Raw genomic sequence first — 25,599 nt, forward strand, 5'->3', positions numbered from 1 at the left:
AGATGCATGCAAACACCACCACCTGCAAGTTCCCCATCTGACTTAAATGTACATTCAAGGATCGGGAAATATGCTTTCATTGTTACTAGATTAAATTCTCCCCTTACATCCGAAACGTCGACTTCTCTATCTCCTGATACTGCCTGACTTGCTGTGTTCTTCAGTCTCCTGTCTGTCTATTTTGGATTCCAGCAGCTGCAGTTTTTTTTGTCTCTAACCAGTTTGGTTTATGGTCAGACATAACCCAGGATGTTGATAATGAGGGATTCAGTGCTGATAATGCCATCGAATGTCAAGAGATAATTATTTCCTGTTGGATATGGTAATTGTTTAGCAAGGGTGGCACGGTGGCTCAGTGGTTAGCACTGCTGCCTCACAGCGCCAGTTCATTTCCAGCCTTGGGCAATTATGTGGAATTTGTACATTTTCCCCGTGCCTGCATGGGTTTCCTCCATGTGCTCCAGTTTACTCCCACAGTCCAAAGATGTGTTAAGTGGATTGACCATGCTAAATTGCACAGTGTCCAGTGATATGCAGACTAGGTGGATTAGCCATGGGAAATGTGGGGTTATGGGGATGGAGTAGGACGATTGGTCTGGGTGAGATGCTATTCAGAGAGTTGGTGTTGACTCAGTTGGCCAAATGGCCTGCTTCCACACTGTAGGTATTCTATGATTCACTTGTGTTGTGAAAGTTACTTTTTAACTTACATTTTATGTGCTGGACATACCTGCGGAATTTTCCACATTATTAGGTAGATGCCTAATAAGTGGCTGAGGATCCTGGGATTGTATTCATTGGAGTTTAGAAGATTAAGGGGAGATCTAATAGAAGCTTACAAGATAATATATGGCTTGGAAAGGGTGGACGCTAGGAAATTGTTTCTGTTAGCGAGGAGACTAGGACCCGTGGACACAGCCTTAGAATTAGAGGGGGTCAATTCAGAACAGAAATGCAGAGACATTTCTTCAGCCAGAGAGTGGTGGGCCTGTGGAATTCATTGCCACAGAGTGCAGTGGAGGCCGGGATGCTAAATGTCTTCAAGGCAGAGATTGATAGATTCTTGTTGTCTCGAGGAATTAAGGGCTACGGGGAGAACGCTGTTAAGTGGAGTTGAAATGCCCATCAGCCTTGATTGAATGGCGGAGTGGACTCGATGGGCCGAATGGCCTTACTTCCACTCCTATGTCTTATGGTCTTATGCCAGTGTTGTTACTGTTGTGGAACAGTTTACACTGGGTTGTGACTAGTCGTGGAGCACAAGCCTTTAGTATTGTTGCTGGAAAATAGTTGGGGCCCAAAGCCTCTGCAGTATCCAACATAGTTATCTGTTTTTTGATATTACTGTACATGAGATAAATTGAATTGATTGAAAACTGGTATTCATGATCTTGGGAAGCTGAGCAGGAGGCTGAGATGGATCATTCACTCAATAGCTCTGGCTGAATATGGATGTAAATACTGTGGCCTTATCTCTTACACCTATGTGCTACCTCCACCATCATTCTGTCTTTTATGACTTGGCTAGCTTGGTTAGTCATGGTGCTACCAAATCAATCTTGGTGATGAACATTGAAGTCCCTGAAGTACCTTCTGTACTCTTGCCACTCATTGCTTCCTTCACGTGGTGTCAAAACAAGTTGGAGTATTGATTCATCAGTGGCCAAACCTATTAGTCAGAGAATTACACTTAATAGAAAATGTCAGGTTATTGTATGACCACATGTTGTAATGAGAAATCTATAGGTTGACAGAGTTGTTTTATTTAATTCACTCATTAAAGTAGGAGTTGTTGACTGGGCCAGCGTTTGTTGTCCATCCCTAGTTGCCCTTGAGAAGGTAATGGTGAGCTATCATTTTAAATTGCTGCAGTCTATTTGGTTTAGTTATATACACAATTCCCTTCAGGTTTGCAGTTCCAGGAGTTTTGACCCATCAAAAGTGAAGAAACAGCATTATACTTCCAAGTCAGCAATTTGGATGGGAACTTGCAGGTGGTGGTGTTCCCATGTACCTGCTGCCCTTGTCCTTATGGATGGTAGTTCATCATGGGTTTGATAGGTCCTGCCTAAAGAGCTTTGATGAAGATCCGCATCTCGTAGATGTTACACACTACTGCTGCTAAGAGGGACTGAATGTTTGTGGATGTGTTGCCATTCAAATGAGGCTGCTTTGTCCTGGATGGGTGTCAAGCTCTTGAGTATTGTTGAAGCTGCATTCATTCAGGAAAATGGAGAGCATTCACTCAGACTTCTGATTTGTGCTATGCAAATGATGGATAGACCTTGGTTAGTCATTGCCAAACTTATAAAACTTTACCACTTCAATTTCTGGTCATTAGTAAACTTCAGGATGTTGATGATGAGGAACTCAATGATGGTGATGCCATTGAATGTCAAAGATGGATTGTTGGATTGTTTTTTGTTGAAGATGGTCATTACTTGGAACGTATGTAGCATGAATATATTTATGACTTGTCAGCCCAAACCAAAGGTCTTGCTGCAATGTACATGGATTGCTTCAGTCTTTGAGGAGTCATGACTGGCTGCTGAATATTGTGCAGTGATCAATGAATACCACCATTTCAGCTGTGATGTCAAGGGCAATCACTCGTGCCTCACCTCTGGAATTCAGCAGTTTGACCATGTCTAAACCAAGGCTGTCAATGAAGTAAGAAGCTGAGTTGCCCTAGCTGGGAAACATTTATTGCCCACCCCTAGCCGCCTTTGCAAAGGTGGTCATGAGCTGCCGTCTTGAACCACTGCAATTCATGTGCAACAAATAAACCCTACAAGTTAGGTAGGGAGTTACATGAGTGTAACTTGGTGACACTGAAGGAATAGCGGTATATTTCCAGGTCAGGCTGGTGAGTGGTTTGAAGGGGAATTTGCTGGTGTTCCCATGCTGTCATTGTTCTTCTAGATGGAAGTGGTTGTGGGTTTGGAAGGTGCTATCTATGGAGCTTTGGTAAATTTCATCTGAATTGTTAAATTCATTGAAAGTATTCTGGAGATGTTGCACTGAAATGATTTTTTATGATTCAAGTTAAAGAACTACTGTTCATTTGAATACCTGTACTTGTAATTTTTCAAAAAGGATCACTTAAAGGATTTTGACACTTTTTTTGGTGAATACTTGAAAGTCAGATAGCTTCAACTAATTGCTTAGACTTGTTTACTGGAAATTATGTGCCAACTTGGATGATGCCTAGACCAATATCTCACCTGTCTTGGGAAACAGGGATGCTGGTAAAATTGTTATCTTTGATGCAGGTTCATCCTGCATTTGTCAGACATCATAGTGCAATGGCCCATAATTGGTCCTAGATATTTATCAATTGATTGCCTAACTCCTTGGGATGGATGGTCTCCCAGCTGTTGGTAAAGTGGCAGGATGACAAGTGTGAGGTGCTGCACTTTGGGAGATCAAATGTTAAGGAAACATATACTGTTAATGACAGGACCCTGAACAGAGTGGGTGTACAGAGCGATCTTGGACTTCAAGTCTATAGCTCCCTGAAAGTGGCCACCCAGTAGGGTGGTAAATAGGGTGCCTTTATTGGTTGGGCATTGAGTACAAGAATCAGGATGTCATGCCACAATTTTATAAGATTTTGATTAGGCCTTACTTACAGTTTATGTTCAGTTCTGGTCACTACATTACAGGAAAGTTGTGGCGGCTTTGGCGAGAGTGCAGAAGAGGTTTAGCAGAATGCTGCCTCAATTGGAGAGTATGAACTATAAGGAGAGGCTAGAAAAAAACAGTTGTTTTCTCTGGAGTGGTGGAGATTGAGGGAATACTTGATAAAAGTCTATAAAGTTATGAGGGTTGACAGAATCTCCCCAGAGGTGAAATGCCTAATACTAAGGGATATGCTTTTGAGGTGGGGTGTAGTTTAAAGGAGATGTAAGGGCCAAGTTTTTACACAGAAAATGGTAGGTGTCTGAAACATGTTGCCAGACAGTGGAGACAGATACGATAGGGGCATTTAAGGGCCTTTCAGATAATCACATGTCTGCAAGGAATGAAGTTATGGACCAAGGGCAGGCAGGAAAGATTAGTTTAATTTGGTGTCATGTTCGGCACAACATCATGGGCTGAAGGGCCTGTTCCTGTGCTGTTCTGTTCTGTTACGTTTACTAAGACCAATCTTTTACTCCAAAAGTTTTTTTTTAAACTGAATTGAAGTTCTTTAACTGCCACAATGGATTTCTGCAGAATCAAAGCTACAGAGTGCAATTCCACAGAGATTGCCAAAATGTTGTTACTGGTGGGAACATTTTTACAACACAGTCAGCTGACCTGAAAATTTATCTACTTTTAAGTCTGCCACAGCACTCAGAACTTCTCTGGCTATGCTAATTTATTTAAGTATATTACAGTCCTCCCTGATTTCTATACCCATATCTCTCTCAGTAGTGAACATTGATACAATGTATTTATTTAGAACCCTACCTATGTCCTCTTGCTCCACACTATTACCTCTGTGGTCTTTAATGGACTCTACTCTTTCCCTTGTTTTCTTTTTGTCATTAAAATATTTATAAAATAACGTAGGATTTTCCTTTATTGTACCTCCATTTCATGCTCTCTTTGTTTGCTCTCCTAGTTTCCTTTTTAAGTTTTTCCTTGCACATTTCTGTACTCCTGTTGGACATTTGCTGTTTTGCACCCTCAGAATCTGCTAGAACATGAAGGGCATGGATAGAGTATGATTTGGAGATGCTGGTGTTGGACTGGGGTGTACAAAATTAAAAATCACACAACACCAGGTTATAGTCCAACATGTTTAATTGGAAGCACACTAGCTTTTGGAGCGCCGCTTCTTCATCAGGTGATAGTGGAGGGCTCAATTCTAAGGCACAATAGACAAGGTCTTTTCCCTGGGGTGTGGGTGTCCAGAACTAGAGAGCATAGGTTTAGGGTGAGAGGGGAAAGACTTAAGAGGGTGGCAACTTATTCACACACAGGATGTCAGAGGGAATGGTGGAGGCTGGTACAACTACAACATTTAAAAAGCACCTGGATGGGTATATGAATAGGAGGGATTGGGATGGATTTGGGCCAAGTGCTGGCAAATGGGATTAGATTAGTTTAGGATATTTGGTCGGCATGGACGAGTTGGACTCAAGAGTCTGTTTCTGTGCTGTACATCTCTATGTCTCTATGACAGCAGAATTCCCTCTCTGAAGGACATTAGTGAACCAAACAGGTTTTTATAGCAATTGATAATAGTTATATCATAACCGTTACTAAGACTACCTGTATATTCTCAATGTATTAATTGAATTTAAATTCCATCAAACGGGATTGAACCTGTGGCCTCAAAGTATTAACCTAGGACTGGATTAGGAGGAGAAAGTGAGGACTGCAGAAGGCCAGTTACATTGACACTATGCTGCTGCTTCCCCATTTGTCTTTCAATATTAATTTTCATATGCAATTAATTTTTTTTTCAGCTTAATAAAGCACAGATTTTTTTTCCCTGAAAACGATAACAAAATCTGTCAGTCACAAAAGCTCACATAGAAGCAAATAAATGTAATTCAATCAACAAAACAAGAGCTGATTTATTTTCTTTTTTCCATGCTAAATATAAGTTGGAACACCACTGGGGTGTTTTCCAATCTCTTGCTATAACTATGTTAGCGATTGTTCAGCCCTGGGTTACGGCTGACTTTTGTCTGTGGTACAGATAGGAGTTTGAGAAAACTCTTAAATCTAGAACATTTGTATTAATCAAGACCTTTGCTTTTCTTTTGTTGGATCAACTAAGTTTAAAGCTCTTGAAATGGTGGTAAGTGGCTAACAGGCAAACAACCGAAAATGTTCAGAGTGTTACAAGGGGACATAAATTTAAGGTGAAGGGTGGAAGGTATAGCGGGGATGTCAGGGGTAGGTTCTTTACCCAGAGAGTGGTGGGGGCATGGAATGTGCTACCTGTGGGAGTGGCAGAGTCAGAATCATTGGTGACCTTTAAGCGGCAATTGGATAGGTACGTGGATAGGTGCTTAAGCTAGGACAAATGTTTGGCACAACATCGTGGGCCGAAGGGCCTGTTCTGTGCTGTATTGTTCTATGTTCTATAAACCTCCCTTTTTCTTTATTCAATCCTGTATATCTCTCTCAAACAGAAACACATCATATGTGGTCTCATAGCATATTGGAGAGAAAGCAGATTTAACATTTTGAGCCCAATGACCCATCTCAAAAAGATCTCGTCCGCAAGGGAGCATCATTGGCACAGAGAACACTGAGTTTCACCACATGCAAGGGATTTCCGCAGGTGCACAGCATCATGACTGCATCTTTCTAGACACCGAGGCACTGAGCTTTGAAGCAGCGAGAATCATCAACGTTCACTCCCTTGACATCTGCGACCACAAAAGCTTCCTTTACCTTGAGTGATCTCTTTCCTGTAGAATCTAACTGCAGTTTGGGTGCCATGATTCCTCTTCAGCAGTTGAGGTAACTGTAGCACCCAAACGCTGCGGTTAGATTCTACAGGATATGGAACGTCTATTGAAGGCATGACTGTGACTCATTCCACTTTAGAAGCACCAGACAGAGCCACAAAGACAATACAAGTGAAGCCATCTTCTCATAAGGATAACCAGATCATTGTGCATCTGAAAATGCAATTCCAGTACCTGAAGGAATCAGGTAGAGCCTGAGAGGTATGCTCATGTGATGGTTTGCTACAATCTCATAAACATAACCCTCCAAAGTTATGGACCCTAAACAGGGTGGTATCCTGGAATGACTTAAATGATCACAGAAAAAGGAGTGGAAGATGAGAGATGAGGTAGCAGAGGAAGATGGAGCACAGCAAGGTGCCTCAGCTGCATTAGGAGGTGACCAGATTCAAGGGTCTCTTCTTTCTGCCATAAACATCGAGAATCATTTGGCTGAACAGTTGTGTTTCCAACTCATGGCCACACACACTGCTTCAGGGATGAATTTACGAGGTCCTCATGCATGAATAACAAAAACTTAGTGTCTAAGTTCAGCCAGTAATTAGGAAGGCAGATGGAATTTTGGCCTTTATTTCAAATCCTGAACAGCTCATGGGGTCCAATACAAAGTGTTCCCAATATCGTGTGATCCCAATTTTAATTCTGGAGGACAGCTAATGTAGTACCATTATTCAAGTAGTGCGGATGTGCTAATTTTTAGATAAATTCCCCCAGATTAGATTTGGTGCTCGGCAACGAGCCAGGCCACTGTCAGATCTCTTGGTGTGACAGCACTTCGGTGACAGTGACCAAAACTGCCTCACTTTTACCATAGCCATGGAGAGGGATAGCAACAGACAGCATGGGAAGATACTTTATTGGGGAGGGGAAATTATACTGCTATTAGACGGGAGCTGTGGAGTATAAATTGAGAACAATTGTTCTATGGGAAATGCGCAACAGAAATGCAGAGGCTGTTCATGAAGCACTTGTTGCAAGTGCTGGATAACTTTGTCCCACTGAGACAGGCAAGGAATGGAAAGATGAAGGAGCCTTGGATGACAAGGAGCTTCTTATCAAGAGAGAGACGGGAGCTTATTTACGGTTGAGGAAGCAAGGATCTGGCACAGCTTTAGAGGATTACAGGGTAGCTAGGAAAGAACTCAAAAATGGACTGAGGAGAGCTAGGAGAGGGCACGAAAAAGCCTTGGAGGGAAGGATTGGGGAGAACGCAAAGGCATTCTATGCTTACATGAGGAATAAGATAATGATCAGTTAAAGGGTAAGGCTGATCAGGGATAGTGAGGGAACTTGTGCCTGAAGTCTGAAGAGGTAGGGGAGAGCCTAAGTGAGTTTTTTCTTTAGTATTCACTGGAGAGAGGGATCTTGTCGATAGCGAGAACACTGTGGACCAGGTTAATAGGTCTGAAAAGATTGACGTTAAGAAAGTGGATGTGCTGGAAACGCTGGGAAACGTCAAGATAGGTAAGTCCCCAGGAACGGACCAGGAATATCCAAGGTTACTACAAAAAGTGAGAAATGAGATTGCTGCACTTCTGGCGATGATCTTTGCATTCTCACTCTTCACAGGGGTAATACCAGAAGACTGGAGGGAGGTGAATGTTGTTCCTCTGTTCAAGAAAGGGAACAGGGAAATCCACAGGAATTACAAACTAGTCAGTCTTACATCTGTGGTAAGCAAGGTACTGAAAAGGATTCTGGGAGATACAATTTATGACTATTTGGAAAAACATAATTTGGTTCAAGATAGTCAGCATGGCTTTGTGAGGGGCAGGTCATGCCTTACAAGCCTTATTGAGGCCTTTGAGGATGTGACAAGACAAAGGTTGAGCAGTGGATATGTGTATGGATTTCAGTAAGGCATTTGATAAGGTTCCCCATGGTAGGTTCATTCAGAAAGCTAGGAGTTATGGTATACAGGGAAGTTGGCCGTCTGCATACAGAATTGGATGGCCGAAAGATGACAGTGAGTGGTAGTGAATGAAAAGTATTCCACCTGGAGGTCAGTGACCAGTGGTGTCCCACAGGGATCTGTTCTTGGGCTCTGCTCTTTGTAGTTTTTACAAATGACTTGGATAATGAAGTGGATTAGTAAGTTTGCCGATGACACAAAGATGAGTGGTGTTGTAGATAGTGACCAGGGCAGTTGCAGGCTACAACATGATGCAGAGCTGGGATGAGAAGCAGCAAATGGAGTTCAACCTGCATAAATGTGAAGTGATTCATTTTGGAAGGTCGAATTTGAATGCTGAATAAAGGATTAAAGACAGGATTCTTTGCAGTGTGGAGGAACAGCATGATCTTAGGGCCCACATACATGGATCCCTCAAAGTTGCCACCCAAGTTGTTAAAAAGGTGTATGGTGTTTTGGCTTTCAACAACAGGGGTATTGAGTTTACAAGCCACGAAGGCAGTCTATAAAACATGCAGCTCCATAAAACTCTGGTTAGACCACATTTGGAATATTGTGTTCAGTTCTGGTCGCCTCATTATAAGAAGGATGTAGATACTTTAGAGAAGGTGCAGAGGAGATTTACCAGGATGCTGCTGCCTGGATTGGAGGGCATGTCTTATGAAGAGAGGTTGAGTAAGCTAGGGCTTTTCACACTGGAGAGAAGAAGGAACAGAGGTGACTTGATAGAGGTGTGGCATGGATAGATTAGATAGCCAGAGACTTTTCCACAGAGCAGAAATGGCTGTAACAAGGGGTCTTAATTTTAAGGTGATTGGAGGAAGGTATAGGGGAGATGTCAGAGGTAGGTTCTTTACACAGAGAGTGGTGGGTGCATGGAATACACTTCCAGTGGTAATAGTAGAGTCAGAGACATTAGGGACACCGAAGGAACTGCTGGACAAGCACATGGATGGCAGTAAATTGAGAGATGTGTAGGTTAGGTTGATCTTAGATTAAGAAGCAGCATCTGTAAAGAGAAAAACGTTTTGGGCCCAGTGACCCTTCAGTGAGTTGGGGGAGGGGCAAATTACTATCTGTGTGGGGAGGAGGAGACAATCTTCAGAGTTTTGTAGAGATCTTAATTGGAGCCGACAAAACATTTTGCGACTACACTTTTGTGTTTAGTCAGGAATGTCAATGTACATGTTTATGGACACAATATGTCATCATGTAGATGAACACGCGATTCTGAACTGGAGTTCAAAGGCAGGGGGAGTGGCCATTGGTCAGGCAGAGGGAAATTCCCCAGAGTGGAAATGATAACAGCCTAAGAGGCCCTCTTCTCCCATCTCCCCTCTTCCACACTCACCTTCCCACCCTTGATTTTCTGTTGGGTCCCAATCACCCCCTACCTCTCTTCACCTTCTCAAGCCCTCCTAATCTCTCCTCCTCCCTGACCCCCTCTCTCCATCCTCTACTCCCTCCCATCCTCTCTCCTCCCCCTCACCTCTTTCCATTTCTTCTCATTCCCTCCACTCAAACCTGCCATAGATTCACCTCCCCATCCCCTTTCCACCTTCCCTCACCCCTGCCCGCAAACCATCCACCTCTCCTCACCCATCCCATCCCCACCCTTCTTCCTTCCCCCCCCCGCCCTCGTCCATACCCTTCTCCCATTCCCTCTCCTTTACCATCCCTCCCCGCCTTCTGTCCCCTCATCTCTAACCCCTTGCCGAAGTATACTCATGTGCAGGTTGGAGTCCATTTCCTTGGCAGACCTAAAATGTTACCGTATCAAACTGTAGCAGGAGAAAACAAATTTCTTGCTAGAAATGTGTTAAGATAGATGCAGCCATTTGGTGTTCCTGCAGAATCACTACTTGTCTGTCATCAAGCAATTCCTTAGTCAGTCTGATTTTTGGGAGTTAATTCATTTTGGTCTTGTCAAAAAACCTGAGGATCTGGGTGAGATGCTCAGTGGAGGGTCATGCATTTGATGGGCCGAATGGCCTCCATCTTGTAAGGATTCTATAATTTTACTGTTGTCTGATTTTTTTTAGATACCTGCCAAATCGATTGAGTCTGACTCACTTGTTTTAGTCAAGGTAATAATTAATTCTCATTTCACGATCACCACACCTGATACCAGAACTCAGCAATCTCACTTGGCTTTTGAAAACAGGAGAAAAGTTGGACAAGAATCATTTAGTTTGGACAGTTATTGAAATTCTAACTACCTTTCAGTGCATCCAGAGAGCTGACCTACATGATTTAAATATTCTTCCCGATTTATAAAATAAAATTCTGGGGTCCAGGTTTCTCACTATTTTGGCACTTTTAACATACTTAACTCTGTGGCTCTCTTTTCTTTCTCTTCCTTTCAGTAAGGTGGTAGAGATGAGGGGACGGAAGGCATGGTAAGGGGGAGGGTACAGATTGGGAAGGGGGGGAAGAGGGGAGGAGGGAAGGAAGAAGGGTGGGGATGGAAGGGTAAAGGGGAAAGGGAGGGGAGGAGGCTGGTTTGAGGGTAGGAGTGGTGCATAGTGCTATGCATTGGTATAAGCAAACACAGCCTATTTTTAAATCAATCTGTTCAGGCATGTTATGACACCTCCAAACAAGGCTTGAATCCAGACTTTTTGACCCAGAGTTAAGGACACTACCACTGTGCCACAAGGCCATGGTGGCTGGAACCTACAAGAGCACACAAAATAATATTTGCTTATAAAACACTTGAAAATCACAGATTTTCAAATCCCCAATTGGCATGACTTCTCATTCCCTCTGTCATCTCCTCCAATCCCACAACCCTCTGAGATACCTTTGTTTGTCTAATTTAGGTCTCTTGTGCATTGCTAATTCTAACTGAAAAGCAGAAATGCAGATGCTGGAAACCAAATTGAAAACAGATACTGCTATAAATAGTCATCAAATTAGGCCGCATCTGTAGAAAGAGAAACAAAGTTAATATTTTAGGTCTAGGAGAAAGTGAGGACTGCTGGTGCTAGAGATCAGAGTTGAAAAGTGTGGCGCTTGGAAAGCACAGAACGTCATGCAGCAACCGAGGAGCAGGAGAATTAACATTTCGGGCATAAGCTCTTCAACAGGAATGTTTCAGGTCTGTTTATTTAATCAAAATCATGATTATAATTTTCCACCAATGACTACCAATGGCTTCAACTGGCAAGCCTCTCAATTCCCTTCTTAAACCTTGCTGCCTCTCTATTTTGCTTTCTTCCTTTTGGATACTCTTTAAAAAAGTGCTGCTTAAATGAGAGGTGATGTCCTCATGATATTATCACTAGACTATTAATCCATAGACCTTGGTAATGGTCTGGGGACCCAGGTTGAAATACGACCGTGGTAGATGGAAATCTGGAATTAAGAGTCTAATGTTTCCATCTGGTTCACTCATGTCTTTGAGGGAAAGATCCTTATCTGTTCCGATGTACATATTGACCCAGACCCACAGCAAAGTGGTTGACTCTTTAACTGTCCTCTGAAATGGGCAATATATGCTGGGTTAGCCAGCGAAGACCTCATCCTGTGAATGATTTCTTTTAACAATCTACCTCTTTAATCAAGATTTTGATCATTTGACCTAATATCTCATAATATGGCATTGTCATTTTTTGTTTCATAATGCTTTGATTATATGCCCCAGGACATTTCATTATATTAAAGCTGTTGTATAAATATATTTTGCAACAGTTCATATCAACAAGGCAGCCTTGGAGTGGGGAGAGAGTTGCCGTGGTAACCTATGGACAAATAAAGCAGCGATCCACCCTAATGCTATGGGGACTGTTCTGAGATCTAAACAGGAGTCACGACAGTCTCGAAACAAAAAAACTGTTTTTCTCTCTCCACAGAAGCTGCCAACGATTTATAACATTTTCTATTTTTGTTAATTTTCTGGGAGCAGGGGTTCAATTACCAACACTGGTGAAATTTCAATTCAATAATCCTGAAGTACGAAGCTGGTCTCAGTGATGTCCATCATGAACTTTTCATTAATTATTAGAGAGGTCCACCTGGTGTCCCTTAGTGAAGACAATCTGCCTCCCTAACCCAGCCTGGTCTACATGTGACCCCAGATCCACAGCAATGCGCTTAAAGCGTGTCCATATTCCGAAATTGCACAGAAAAATTATTCAGCTGAAGGGTTATTGGGATATGTGATTAATGCTGATCTCCGTGTCATTGAGGCGAATATTTGTAAAAGTTAAATTTAAATGTAACTGTGCTGCTTCCATTGGGATTTGCTGAAAACCACCGTGTGTGCACACGCGCAGTATCAGCACCCAGCGCCTGCGCACCCTCCACGATGCCGGCACCCAGCGCCTGCGCACCCTCCGCGATGCCGGCACCCAGCGCCTGCGCACCCCCCGCGATGCCGGCATCCAGCGCCTGCGCGTCCCCGCGCATGCGTTTTCCCGTTGCTGGGTGATGCTTCCCCCCCCCACCCCCGATTCCTGCAGCTCGCGCTGCGCGGCGCCATTTTGTCCAGTTGCTGTGTGGCGGTCAGATCGTAGTTATGGCGGCGGAGAGCGCGGCCGTGGCGCAGGTGGCGTCTGCCGCCGACGAGGAGCTGCGCAAGATCACCGACCTGCGGGTCGTGGATCTGAAAGCCGAGCTCAAGAAGAGAAATCTCGACACGAGCGGCAACAAGAGCGTGCTGGTGGATCGACTCCGGAAGGTGAGGGGGTGGGGGGCATCGATCCCGCCGCCTTTCCAACGGCCAGGGCTTCAGGCTGAGCCCGCCTTGCAGGCCTCATGAGGGCCTACTGATCATCCTCTTATCTAGGCCGCACATCCCCGGCACTCCGTTTGTGGCTGTTCGCGGGCTCGCTTTAACCCGCAAATTCCTGATTAACTTTCTTGTTCGGAGTCCCCTTCTTCTGAAGCTTTTGTTTTTTATCCGTTTGTAAAAGACTGACGATAGGCGCTATCACAGTGCGGTCTCAAACTTGTGGGAATATCCATCCATTCGTTGCTGTCTGCAGTCGTCCTCAGCTGCAGTTCTTCATAACGTTAAAGGCTTGCTCAATTTTGGCCATAAAACCCAGCAGATTTTGTCCCTATTAATGCCATTTTTTTGGGGTCGTAGTTGTACTCCACCTCTTGATCTGAAAGACTGTAGATTCTCTCCTGGAGTTTAATGAAGTATAATTTGGTTGAGAGACCAACAAGCAGGACCTGAATTACATGACATTTGTGATCAATGTATGAATTCGTTGGTGGCTAGTATCAACATGATGCTTAAAGTGATTGCTTACGTTAAGAAAATTGTGAACAACGGTTGTCCGATTATAAACTATTTGGATTAACTAACCAAACTGGATGTTCTTTCTAATTTCCACAGCATGACTTGCAAACTAGAAGGAATAGAGGTGGTAGTGCCGCATACTCGTGCAGAAGTCAAATTGGTGGCTCCAGCAAAGTACCAGGAATACATCAATATTTGGGATTAAAATTAGATCAGGGACTTGTACTGTTAACAGTTCTAGTGCTTCTCACATGATTGAAATTTCACATGTGAAAAATAAGTTTTTGTGAACTAAAAATAATCGATGTAAATGTAAATCAATCCAAGACTGGAATACAAATAAACATCAGTTGTGGTAATGAAAACAATAAATGCTGGGGATCTCAGCAATTCAGACAGAATCCAGGGAGCAAAAGCAAGTAAATGGTAGCTTGCTCTCTTTATGGATGCTTTTTGACTCATTGTGAAGTCCTGCATTTCTTTTCAGTGCAGATTTCAGCATCTGCAGCAATTTGCTCCAACAGTTCTGAAAGCTGCTGTTTAGTCCATTATGTGATTATTGCTATTTTTTTTCGATTGTTGGATTCATAGTCATTCTCCTCATTGGGAATTATTTTCCTTAAGTTGCTGGTTTGGGGACCATGCAAAGGTAATTTTCCATGGTGAAGTTGGGAGGGGGTTGGAGGAAGAGATTTTATCTAACTAATGTGCTAATGTAAAGCAGGTTTTACAAACTAAATGCTAAATTTGCACCTGTGTAGAAATTACACTGTGTAACTCATCTAAAGGTGCCTTACAAAAAGTTTGGTAAATTTCAGCAATGGTAGAATGTTTGGGGAAGTAGTGAGTGCATGGTAATACTTAGATCATAGAGATGTACAGCACAGAAACAGACCCTTTGGTCCAACTTGTCCATGCTGACCAGATATACCAACCCAATCTAGACCCACCTGCCAGCACCTGGCCCATATCCCACCAATCGCTTCGCATTCATATACTCATTCAGATGTCATTTAAGTGTTGTAATTGTACCAGCCTTCACCATTTCCTCTGGCAGCTAATTCCATGCATGTATCACCCTCTGCATGAAAAAAATGCCCCTTAAGTCTCTTTTATATCTTTCCTCTCTCACTCTAAACCTATGTCCTCTAGTCCCGGACTTCCCCACCCCAGCGAAAAGACAACAGCCCTAGCCTATTCAACCTCTCCCTATAGCTCAAATCCTCCGATCCTTGTAAATCTTTTCTGCACCCTTTCATGTTTCACAACATCTTTCCGATAGGAAGGAGACCAGAATTGCACACAATATTCCAACAGTGGCCTAACCAATGTCCTGTACAGCTGCAACATGACCTCCCAACTCCTGTACTCAATACTCTGACCAATAAAGTAAAGCATACCAAATGCCGCCTTCACTATCCTATCTACCTGCAACACCACTTTCAAGGAGCTATGCACCTGCACTCGAAGGTCTCTTTGTTCAGCAACATTCCCTCTGACCTTACCATTAAGTGTATAAATCCTGCTAATATTTGCTTTCCCAAAATGCAGCACCTCGCATTTATCTGAATTAAACTCCATCTGCCACTCCTCAGCCCATTGGTCCATCTGATGAAAATCCCGTTCCTCAGCCCATTGGTCCATCTGATGAAAATCCCGTTGTAATATGAGGTAACTTTCGCTGTCTACCACACCTCCAATTTTGGTGTCATCTGTAAACTTAATAACTGTACCTCTTATGTTCATATCCAAATCATTTATATAAATGACAAAAAGTAGAGCACCCAGCACCAATCCTTGTGGCACTCCACTGGTCACAGGCCTCCAGTCTGAAAACAGTCCTCCACCACCACTCTCTGTCTTCTACCTTTGAACCAGTTCTGTATCCACATGGCTAGTTCTCCCTATATTCCATGAGATCTAACCTTGCTAATCAGTCTCCCATGGGGAACCTTGTCGAATGCCTTACTGAAGTCCATATAGATCATGTCTGCCACCTTGCGCTCATCAATCCTCTTTGGTACTTCTCCAAGAAACTCAATCAGGTTTGTGAGATATGATTTCCCATACACAAAACCATGTTGACACTCCCTAATCAGTCCTTGCCTTTCCAAATACATGTGCATCCTCTCCCTCAGGATTCCCTCCAACAACTTGCCCACCGCTGACATCAGGTTCACTGGACTATAGTTCCATGGCACCACATTAGCCAACCTCCAGTCTTCCGGCACCTCACTTATGACTGTCGCTGATATAATTGGGCTCTATGACTAAATATCCCGGCAAGAAGCCCAGCAATCGCTTCCCACAGAGTTCTAGGGTACACCTGATCAGGTCACGGGGATTTATCCACTTTTATACATGGACATTTTTGAAGATGTCACCATCTATTTCCCTGCATTCTATACCTTCAATGTCCATTTCCACAGGAAATACTGATGCAAAATGCAAAGAATCTTCCCCCATCTGCTGCGGTTCCACACAAAGGCCACCTTGCTGATCCTCGAGGGGCCCTATTCTCTCCCTAGTTACCCTTTGGTCCTTAATGTATTTGTAAATACCCTTTGGATTCACCTTAACTGTATTTGCCAAAGTTATCTCATGTCCTCCTTTTGCCTCCTGATTTTCCTCTTAAGTATACTCCCACTGCCTTTATACTCTTCTAAGGATTCAATCAATCTATTTTGTCTATACCTGACATAAGCTTCCTTCTTTTTCTTAACCAAACTCTTAATTTCTTTAGTCATCCAGCATTCCCTATACCTACCAGTCTTTCCCTACTTAGGGAGTCTTCTGAAGGTGGGGTGATCAATTGGAATGCAGCAAGAAAGTTGATGAGTGTGGTCATTAAAGCTCTGCCACTAATGGAATAGAGATTATGTTAACTTGCAAACAGACTTTCGTAGTCCACATTATCATCCTGTTCCTCCATTTTACCATTTGGTTAATATGTTTAAATAAAATTTCTCTAATTGCAATTTCAGTAAACTCCTTGAACCGTTTAATTATTGAAACTCAACATAGAGATGTTTAATCTTTTTAAGTATCATAGTTATAAAATTATTGTTGTAAATTTTCTTTCCTTTATTTTTAATAATTGCGGTCTTTGCCTTCAGGCAATAGAAGATGAAGGTGGGAATCCTGATGAAATTCCAATTGCAGCTGATACTCCAGGACGGAAAGTACCAAAGCGAACAGGAAAAGGTAGTTTGTGTAGAAAATGCATATAGGGTTTAGCAAGTGGAAAACTCAAAACTCTTCATGAGCATTTCTTTGTCTTACCTACTGACTTGGCCATGAGCCAAAATTAAGCATCTCGGGTTATTTCTGCACATTTTATCATGTTCCTAAACCAATCAACTGGTTCACCATGAGTAATTTTAAAGAAGACCAGTCCTGTGTGTACTATATCTCTTTGTACAATGCATATCTTGAAGCTCATTTATACTCTTTTGGGTAGGTCGAAGAGCAGAGGATGATGGAACTGATGATGGTCTGGAGGAAGATTCTGGAGATGGACAGGTTGGTAACTGGGCAAGATTGACTGCTCTATTTTAAAGCTCCATCCTAAATTCATTCTCTTGAAGATAAAGATACTAATAGTTGAATGCGCAAGCAAAGATATGATTACTCTTACACAATTACAACAAAATTTGGCTGGTCTTCATCATTATGATGTTTTCAGAGCAATCTTGACGAGAGTCCATTATCGTGCATTTGTCCACAAATGCACATTAGGTACAACTAAACTACAGGTCAAAAATTATATAGATTGCATTAATTTCTTTATATGAAGAGGATGTATTGTAATTTGGTACGCTTGTTTTTATGGGCACTTATTCCTTTAAGTCCAGAATTTTTTAAAAAAAAACCTTAATTTAGTTAATATGGCAAAACACATTTTGGAATAATGACACTCCATTGTTTAATCAAAGTCACAATCTGTTTTGTAGTGTGGTTCTCAAAGTTAATTTTTGTATGCAGCAGGTATGAGGAAAATAAGGTTTAAAACAGATATATCTGTGAAATACTGTTGGTCTGGTATATTAGAAGTACACTTTGATCTGTTTTGATAAAAGTTTAACAAATATTTCTTCCAAGTTACATATAAATATTCACCAGGGTCAACAATAGCTGTGGACTTCCTCTCAACTTTGTGCACTTAACGAAGTCATTTTTCTTCTGCCCTGATTCTGTGTATTGCCCCTGATTAAGTCAGTGTTTGTTTTTGAAATGCTCCAAATCAATTACTGTTTTCTTTGTTGCATTTGACCCTCTGGATGACATTGTTGCTTTTCTCCATTACATAATTTCTTGCTGTCAGCTTCTCTTGACTTGACCACAGTGATATTCTTCTGAAATCTTTAAAATCTGAAGAATTTCATGCAAACTTAATGTACATAAATATTCAATTGGCATCCTGACCCATCGAAATCTGAAATGTTTCGGTCTATTAGAAATAACTGAGTTGCTGTAGATGTGTGCCAATAACCCCAATGTTTTTCAGATGAGAATTAGATTTTATTGTCATGTGTACTCAAGTACATAAGTACAGTGAAAATTGTAGAATATCACCTTTCCTAGTGCCACCTTGGGTACAAAGGTACCTTAGTACGAAATTATAGCTACAAAGCAGAAAAATAAGGCAACAAAGTTAAATATTACAGCCCTCCTTCGTATAAAGTAGAATAATAAGGAAATAAAAGTTGTAAGTTCAAAAGTCTTCGAGAACCAAAGTTGCAGAGAGCTCGCAATCTGCAAGGACTTGATCTCCTTTTCTTTGGCCCGCTGTTTGGGAGACCTCTGGGTCAAAGTCCCAATCCAGGCCTCCAGCTGCTACCATGCCATGGAAACAATGAAGCTGCAGATGCCAGGAAACTGGGGCTGCCTTCTCCACTGCAGATACTAGGGAGCCTCTTGTTGCCAAGTTGGGTTCAGTTTCCCACGCAGTGGGCTTGCTCTCCTCCATGCTGCCCAACTTGCTGTCCAAAGAAAATAAGTAGGTTGATGTAAAAGAAAATTGAAAGAAGAGGGGAAAAAGTACTCTATTGCCATCTTGCAATCTTTATTTACACGTCTTAATATTAGCAGCAAACTATTAAATTTTAGTTTAGTTATTGAACATATCTCCCATCATACAGAAAGTACAGATGTAAATCATTTGTGTGGATCAAAAACAAGTGCATTGATTGGCTTTTTGTTCTATCAGGAGTAGTGACTTGTAATCACTTTAGAAATGGAGGGAATCTTGAATCCCATTTGCCATTGGCCAGGATTGTCATAGAATGTAAACACTGTGGAAGTTATTTGACCCATTGAGTCTGCTGCACTATTAGATGAGATCATGGATCAACTTGAATGTACTGATGAACCTCATCTCTACAGACTTCTATTAACAAGAATTATGCAGATTCATTACCCTTTGAGAGAAGAAATGCCTCTTCAGTCTTGACTGGGTGGCCCACTTCACTCAGATCATTCCCTCTAGTTTTAGACTCTTCCACAAAGGAAAAGTACCCCCAGCATCTGCTCTGTCAAATCCGCTGAGAATCTTTGTTTACTAGCCCAACCTACTTGACCTCTCCTCACCAGAAGAAACTTCCTGTAGTCCTGGGATTGATCTCTGTATTATTTCTAGTGTCATGTGCTAGTGAGCCCTGAAATAGAAGATTAAAGCAGATGAATGCATAAGTCTAGTTAGAATAGGAGAGAGGGTTTTAGATTCCTGGATCACTTTAACCATTTCTGGGGAAGGTGGGATCTCTACAAGCAAGATGATCTGCACCTGAACCAGAATGGGACTAACATACTTATGGGAGGGTTTGCTAGTGATTTTGGGAGGTTTAAGCTAGTTCTGCAGGAGCATGGTCACAGTCCATTGGTTCAGTAGTGACTTGGCATAACTTAGAAACGAGTTGAAGTAGAGTGAGTTGAGCTGTGAGCTACTGGAGAGAAAGGCAAATTTGGATGGCTTCTACTTTGATGCTCAGAATATTCTAGATAAGGCAGATTCTGATGTTCCTATCACGAGACATATTTGAGGGAGGGACAGCTGACAACTTTCTAGGGTATAGGATCTTAAAGCAGGGCAGGGAATGTGCAAATGTTAGAGGCGTCACATTATTAGTTCAGGCTGTAAGGAGGGATGTTATCTTGAAGGGTGGTCAAATGAGGCTTTGCAGTTAGAGCTTAGGAAAAGGGGCAGTCACACTGTTGAGAGTGTATTCTTGACTCCCAGGCAGTCAGTGGGCAATTAAGTCAGTTCAGAGGTGCGTAAAAATGGTATTTATATTGGGATAATCATAGTATAGACTGTTTAGAGATTTCTTGAAATGTGTATATAGGAGAACTTTGTAAATGTTCGGTGAAGTGCTGGACCTAATTCTGGAGAATGAAGCTTATCAGGTGTTCGAGGTGATAGAATTTTACAGTACAGAAGGATGCCGTTGAACCCATTGTGCCCATACTGGCTCTCAAAAGAGCTACCTAATTATAGTCCTATTCTACAGCCTTATCTTCATATCCTTATAAATTTATCACTTTCATATGTGTATCTTGCTCTCTTTTGAATCAAATGGAATCCCTCTCCTCTTCTTGCTCCTAGCTCTCTCGCTGACAGTCTTGAAATTGTGAGATCTAATTATGGACATACTAACTAGAAGAAACAGAATATCCTTTATAATGTCAAAATTGTTCACAATTTTGAACATCTCAGTAAGTGACATCTTAATCTTGTCTTCCTCAAGGAGAATAGTCTAACCCTCTAATTTTACCTTGCATCATAAATTCCTCATTCCTGGTAATTCTAGTAAATCTCCATTGCACTCTACAGAGGTTTAATATCCTTCATTAAATAAGGTACGCAGAACTGAACTTCATACTCCAAATGTGGTCTGACCAATGATTCGTAGAGGTGACAGGTCACTTTCTGCTTTTATATTCTGTGCCTGTATTTATAAACACAGGAATTCTATAAGCTGCCCTAACTGTTTCAGCTTTCCTGGCTACCTTCAGAGAATAATGCACTTGGTCCTGTACTCCCCTCAAAGTTGTACCATTGCATCTGTGTTGTCTCTCCATGTTTCTTCTAAAATGCATTATCTCTCTCACTTCTCTGTATTGAAATTTATCTGCAAGATCTGCCCATTTGGCCAACTTGCCAATGTTTTATGTCCTTGGAGAAGGACATGAAGGATAGTGAGATTAGCATGGGTCATGCTAATATGCTACATTTTGAGAGCAAGAAAGTAGTCGTGTTGGGTCTTTTGAAGACCCATGAGGTGGATATCTCTCCACTGCCCAATAACTCCAGGTTATTGAGGAGAGATTACTGGAGCCTTGACCAAGATCTTTTTATCCTCTCTAACCACTAGAGGTTTCTGAGGACTGGCTAATTTTGTTCCTCCTTTCAAAAAGGGAAATAGGAATAAATCCAGGAAATTATAGACTGGGGAGTGTCCCATTAGTGGTTGGAACCTAATGGAGAGGATTCTTAGGGGTATGATTTACATACTTTTGGAATAGTATTGCCTAATTAGGGACAGTCAGCATGGCGTTGAGCCAGGCAGATCATGTCTTACTAGATTTGGAGGGGGAGGATGAGGCTAGGGCAGTGGATGTTGTATGCATGGATTTTAGTAAGATTTTCAACTTTGTTCTTCATGGTAGGCTCATCAAGAAGATGAAGATGCATGAGATCTGCAGGGTCTTAGCATTTTGGATTCAGAATTGGCTTGCCTGTAAGACAGGGCAATAGTAGAAGTGTTTTTCTGGCTGGACGCCTGTGACTGGTGATATTCCGCAGGGACCTGTACTGGGCCCTCTGTGATTTATGTACTTAGATGGGAGGGTCAGTCCTTGTCCATAGCTTCCTGAATATGGCCACTCAGCTTCCTGAGTGGGCGGCACGGTGGCACAGTGGTTAGCACTGCTGCCTCACAGCGCCTGTAGACCCCGGTTCAATTCCCGACTCAGGCGACTGACTGTGTGGAGTTTGCACGTTCTCCCCGTGTCTGCGTGGGTTTCCTCCGGGTGCTCCGGTTTCCTCCCACAGTCACAAAGATGTGCGGGTCAGGTGAATTGGCCATGCTAAATTGCCCATAGTGTTAGGTAAGGGGTAATGTAGGGGTATGGGTGGGTTGCACTTCGGCGGGTCGGTGTGGACTTGTTGGGCCGAAGGGCCTGTTTCCACACTGTAAGTCTAATCTAAAAAAAAGTAGGTGGTGCTGATGGCATATGCATGATTGCCTTCAGGGGAAGGGCATTGGGTCCAAGAGTCAGGAAGTGAGATTGCAGCTTTATATAGCTTCATTTAGGCAGCACTTCCAGTATTGCATTCAATTCTGGTTGCCACATTAAGGATGTAGAGGCTTTGGAGAGAGTGCAGAAGAGGTTTACCAGGATACTGCTGAGATTGCAGTCTTTGAGCTGTACAGTGAAGCTGGTCAAACTAGAGTTGATTTCTCTGGAGTGGCAGAGGCTGAGGGGAGACCTGATGGAAATATGTAAAATTGAGAAGCATAGATATGGTTGGTCGTCAGAATCTTTTTCCCACAGTTAAAATGTCGAATAGTAGAGGGCATGCATTTAAAATGAGGGGGAGATAAGTTAAAAGGAGGTGTGAGGAGCCTCAAGTTTCTTTTTTATATATGTGTTAGGTGCTGAAAACACACTGTAAAGATAGTGGTGAAGGCAAATACAATAGGCGCATTTAAAAGGCTTTTAGATAGGTACAAGAATAAGCATGGAATGGAGGGATTTGGACCAAGAATAAGCAGAAGGGATTCATTTAATTTGGCATTGTGTTCGGTACAACGTCACGGGCTGAAGGGTCTGTTTCTGAGATGTTCTGTGTCCCTCTAAAGTCATTCGGCACCATCCTCGCAGTCCCTAGCTGCTTATAATCAACAGATTGAGATATTGCCCTTAGCATTCATCTCCAAATTATTTATTTGCATCAGAAAAAGCAAGGGTCCCAGCATCAATCCCTGGACAAAACTACTTGCGACTCCAATCTGAAAAATGCCCACCAATACCTACTTTTTGATTTCCTATATTTTAATTCACTTCTAATCCATGCTGCTAAGGTCCCATCAATTCTAAACGTTTCTAATTTGCTTACCAATCTGCCATGTGGCTGTGTTTCAAATGCTTTCTGAAAGTCCAAAAATACAGAATTCACAGTAATGTTTTCATTTACTACCTGTCACCTTGTCAGAGAACTGATATTTGTCAAATGTGATCTGCCTTTGACTAAACCATGTTTAGGGCGGCACGGTGGCACAGTGGTTAGCACTGCTGCCTCACAGCGCCAGGGACCTGGGTTCAATTCCCGCCTCAGGCGACTGACTGTGTGGAGTTTGCCCATTCTCCCCGTGTCTGCGTGGGTTTCCTCCGGGTGCTCCGGTTTCCTCCCACAGTCACAAAGATGTGTGGGTCAGGTGAATTGGCCATGCTAAATTGCCCGTAGTGTTAGGTAAGGGGTAAATGTAGGGGTATGGGTGGGTTGCGCTTCGGCGGGTCGGTGTGGACTTGTTGGGCCGGAGGGCCTGTTTCCATACTGTAAGTAATCTAATATTATGGGCGGCACGGTGGCACAGTGGTTAGCACTGCTGCCTCACAGCGCCTGTAGACCCGGGTTCAATTCCCGACTCAGGCGACTGACTGTGTGGAGTTTGCACGTTCTCCCCGTGTCTGCGTGGGTTTCCTCCGGGTGCTCCGGTTTCCTCCCACAGTCACAAAGATGTGCGGGTCAGGTGAATTGGCCAAGCTAAATTGCCCGTAGTGTTAGGTAAGGGGTAAATGTAGGGGTATGGGTGGGTTGCGCTTCGGCGGGTCGGTGTGGACTTGTTGGGCCGAAGGGCCTGTTTCCACACTGTAAGTCTAGTCTAAAAACTCTCAAGTGTTAAATTCATTTTTCTCTTCAGTGTGTATTTACCTTATTGTAAAATGGCCTCCATCAGATTTCCCATTATCGATGTCAAGCTGACAGGTCTGTAGTTTCCTGAGTTATCCTTTGCTTCTTTCTTGAACATTGGCATCATAATTTCGGTCCTCCCATCTCAAGGTGTTGTGTTCTGAGCCCTGGAAAATTTGTCACTGATTCTACAATTTGCTCCTTTACTCCCGTCAATCTAGGAAGCACTTCACCGGTCCTGGTGACTTCTCTACTTATAGTGCTTTTTAAGCATCTTTTTATCAACCACTTAGTTTGCTCAACACCCACATTTTCAACAGGACCATTGTCACCATTTTCTAATTTAGTAAAGATAGAAGCAGAGTCCTAGTTTAGGATCTCTGCTAATACCATTTGTTTCAGTGAGCAGCTTATCATGCTTGTTCTTTACGGGCATCATTTTATACCTTACTAATCATCTACTATTAATATATTTGAAACACATCTTTTTGCTTTAGCGCAGCCTGCCATTCTTTCCTCGTGCTTCCCCTTACCTTTCCTTAGTCCAGCCTTTACCTCTCTTGCATTTGAGGTACTCTTCCTGATTTCTATTGCTATTTTTATTCTGGGATGCATCATGCACCTCCTTTTTCTTATTTTTCTCATTAATATCCTCAGTCATCTAGGATGCTCTACCTTTGGATACCTGTATTTATTTCTTATGCGTATGTGTCTACCTTGCAGCTTATTCATATTTCAAAACTCCTATTTTTCATTTATTGTTATTCACTGAAATAATCAACCTGCACCATTTCAACTTTATAGTTGACTGATTTTTATCTTTTTCTAAATTAATGTTAAACGTTATTGTAATGATCACTATTTACCAAATGCTGCCCGATTCTGGAATGCTCCACTTGGCTTGCTTCATTTCCTGGGACCGGGTCCAACACAGGTGCCTCCCTGGTAGGACTGGAAATGTATTATTCTAGAAAGTTCTCCCCTTCCACTCTACGTTTCTCAGAGTCTGCTCTGGGGTAATTGAAATAACCATCTGTCGCAGCCCTACCTGTTGTAGATTTCTACCTACAAATGCTCATTCTCCCCAATATTTTCGAGGTCTATAATAAATACCCAACAAGATCACTGCTTCCTCCTGTCGTTCACCTCCAACCATGTAGATTCTAATTCAGTAACTGCATCTTGTTCGAGGCCTATAATATTGTGTTTGACCAAGACTGCTGCACCATCTCATTTTACCCATCCTTTATCTACTAAACATTTTATAACCCTGGATGTTAAGTGTCTAGTCCTCCTTAGCCACATTTCTGTCGTTGCTGCTAGAGAGCAACCTTGATTATCCAAATTTCGGATTATTTGAACAAGATCACAAAGTCCCGATGCTTGGCTAAACTGTTATCTGGCATTCGATTACCAGAACACTCAATTATCCAAACAAAACACTCCCTGCCCATGTCGTTTGGATAATCGAGCACTTCCAGCTTGCAGTTCCCCAGTTTTTTTCAGTGTATTCCTTCCACGTGTGCATGTCCAATATACCCATATCTCTCTCTTGCCCATTGCAAGATGAACATTTCTTTGTTCACTGTCATCATTTAAGCATCCCCTCATTTCCTTTTTCTCGTTTTCACATCATCTCCCTTTTGCCCTAAGTGGTACTTCCAAAATTAGGCCCATCTGTCAAACTACCTCCCCATTTCTAGTTTATAATCAATTACGCTATTTACTCTCCACTATTAAGCCCATTTCTTTTTGAACTAATTTATTTTTTCCGAACACTCCACATATCTAAACCTTCCCTTCTACACCATCCCTCAAGCCGTGCAGTTACCTCCCTGATCTACCTTTGCCTAAATGGTGTAGCTTGTGGCGTAAGTAGTATTACTGAAAGTCCAAAATTCAAGACGATTTTGTGAAAGTAGTGGTTGAGTGGAGGATATGCAGGGCAATGAGGCTATGGGTTATGTTGAGTCTTGAGTTGCTAGATGTATTCAAAACCTGTACCATTTAGCACAGTGACAGTGCCACACAACTATTGAAGATT

General features: G+C 42.4%; 1 protein-coding gene across 3 annotated transcripts in view; it reads left to right on the forward strand.

Annotated features, from left to right (window-relative positions):
* The first annotated feature begins 12,860 nt into the window (after nt 1–12,860).
* The window catches only part of LOC132829080 (scaffold attachment factor B2-like), a 77,266-nt gene continuing 64,527 nt past the window's right edge, over nt 12,861–25,599 (forward strand). For all 3 annotated transcript variants that reach the window (XM_060846383.1, XM_060846385.1, XM_060846384.1), the window contains exons 1-3: nt 12,861–13,069; nt 16,756–16,843; nt 17,100–17,161. In XM_060846383.1, coding sequence (XP_060702366.1) covers nt 12,908–13,069; nt 16,756–16,843; nt 17,100–17,161 — 312 coding nt within the window. In that variant the 5' untranslated portion in view covers nt 12,861–12,907. The remainder of the gene's footprint in view (nt 13,070–16,755; nt 16,844–17,099; nt 17,162–25,599) is intronic.

The sequence above is a fragment of the Hemiscyllium ocellatum genome, chromosome 28 (genome assembly GCF_020745735.1).
Source record: "Hemiscyllium ocellatum isolate sHemOce1 chromosome 28, sHemOce1.pat.X.cur, whole genome shotgun sequence".
NCBI lineage: Eukaryota > Metazoa > Chordata > Chondrichthyes > Orectolobiformes > Hemiscylliidae > Hemiscyllium > Hemiscyllium ocellatum.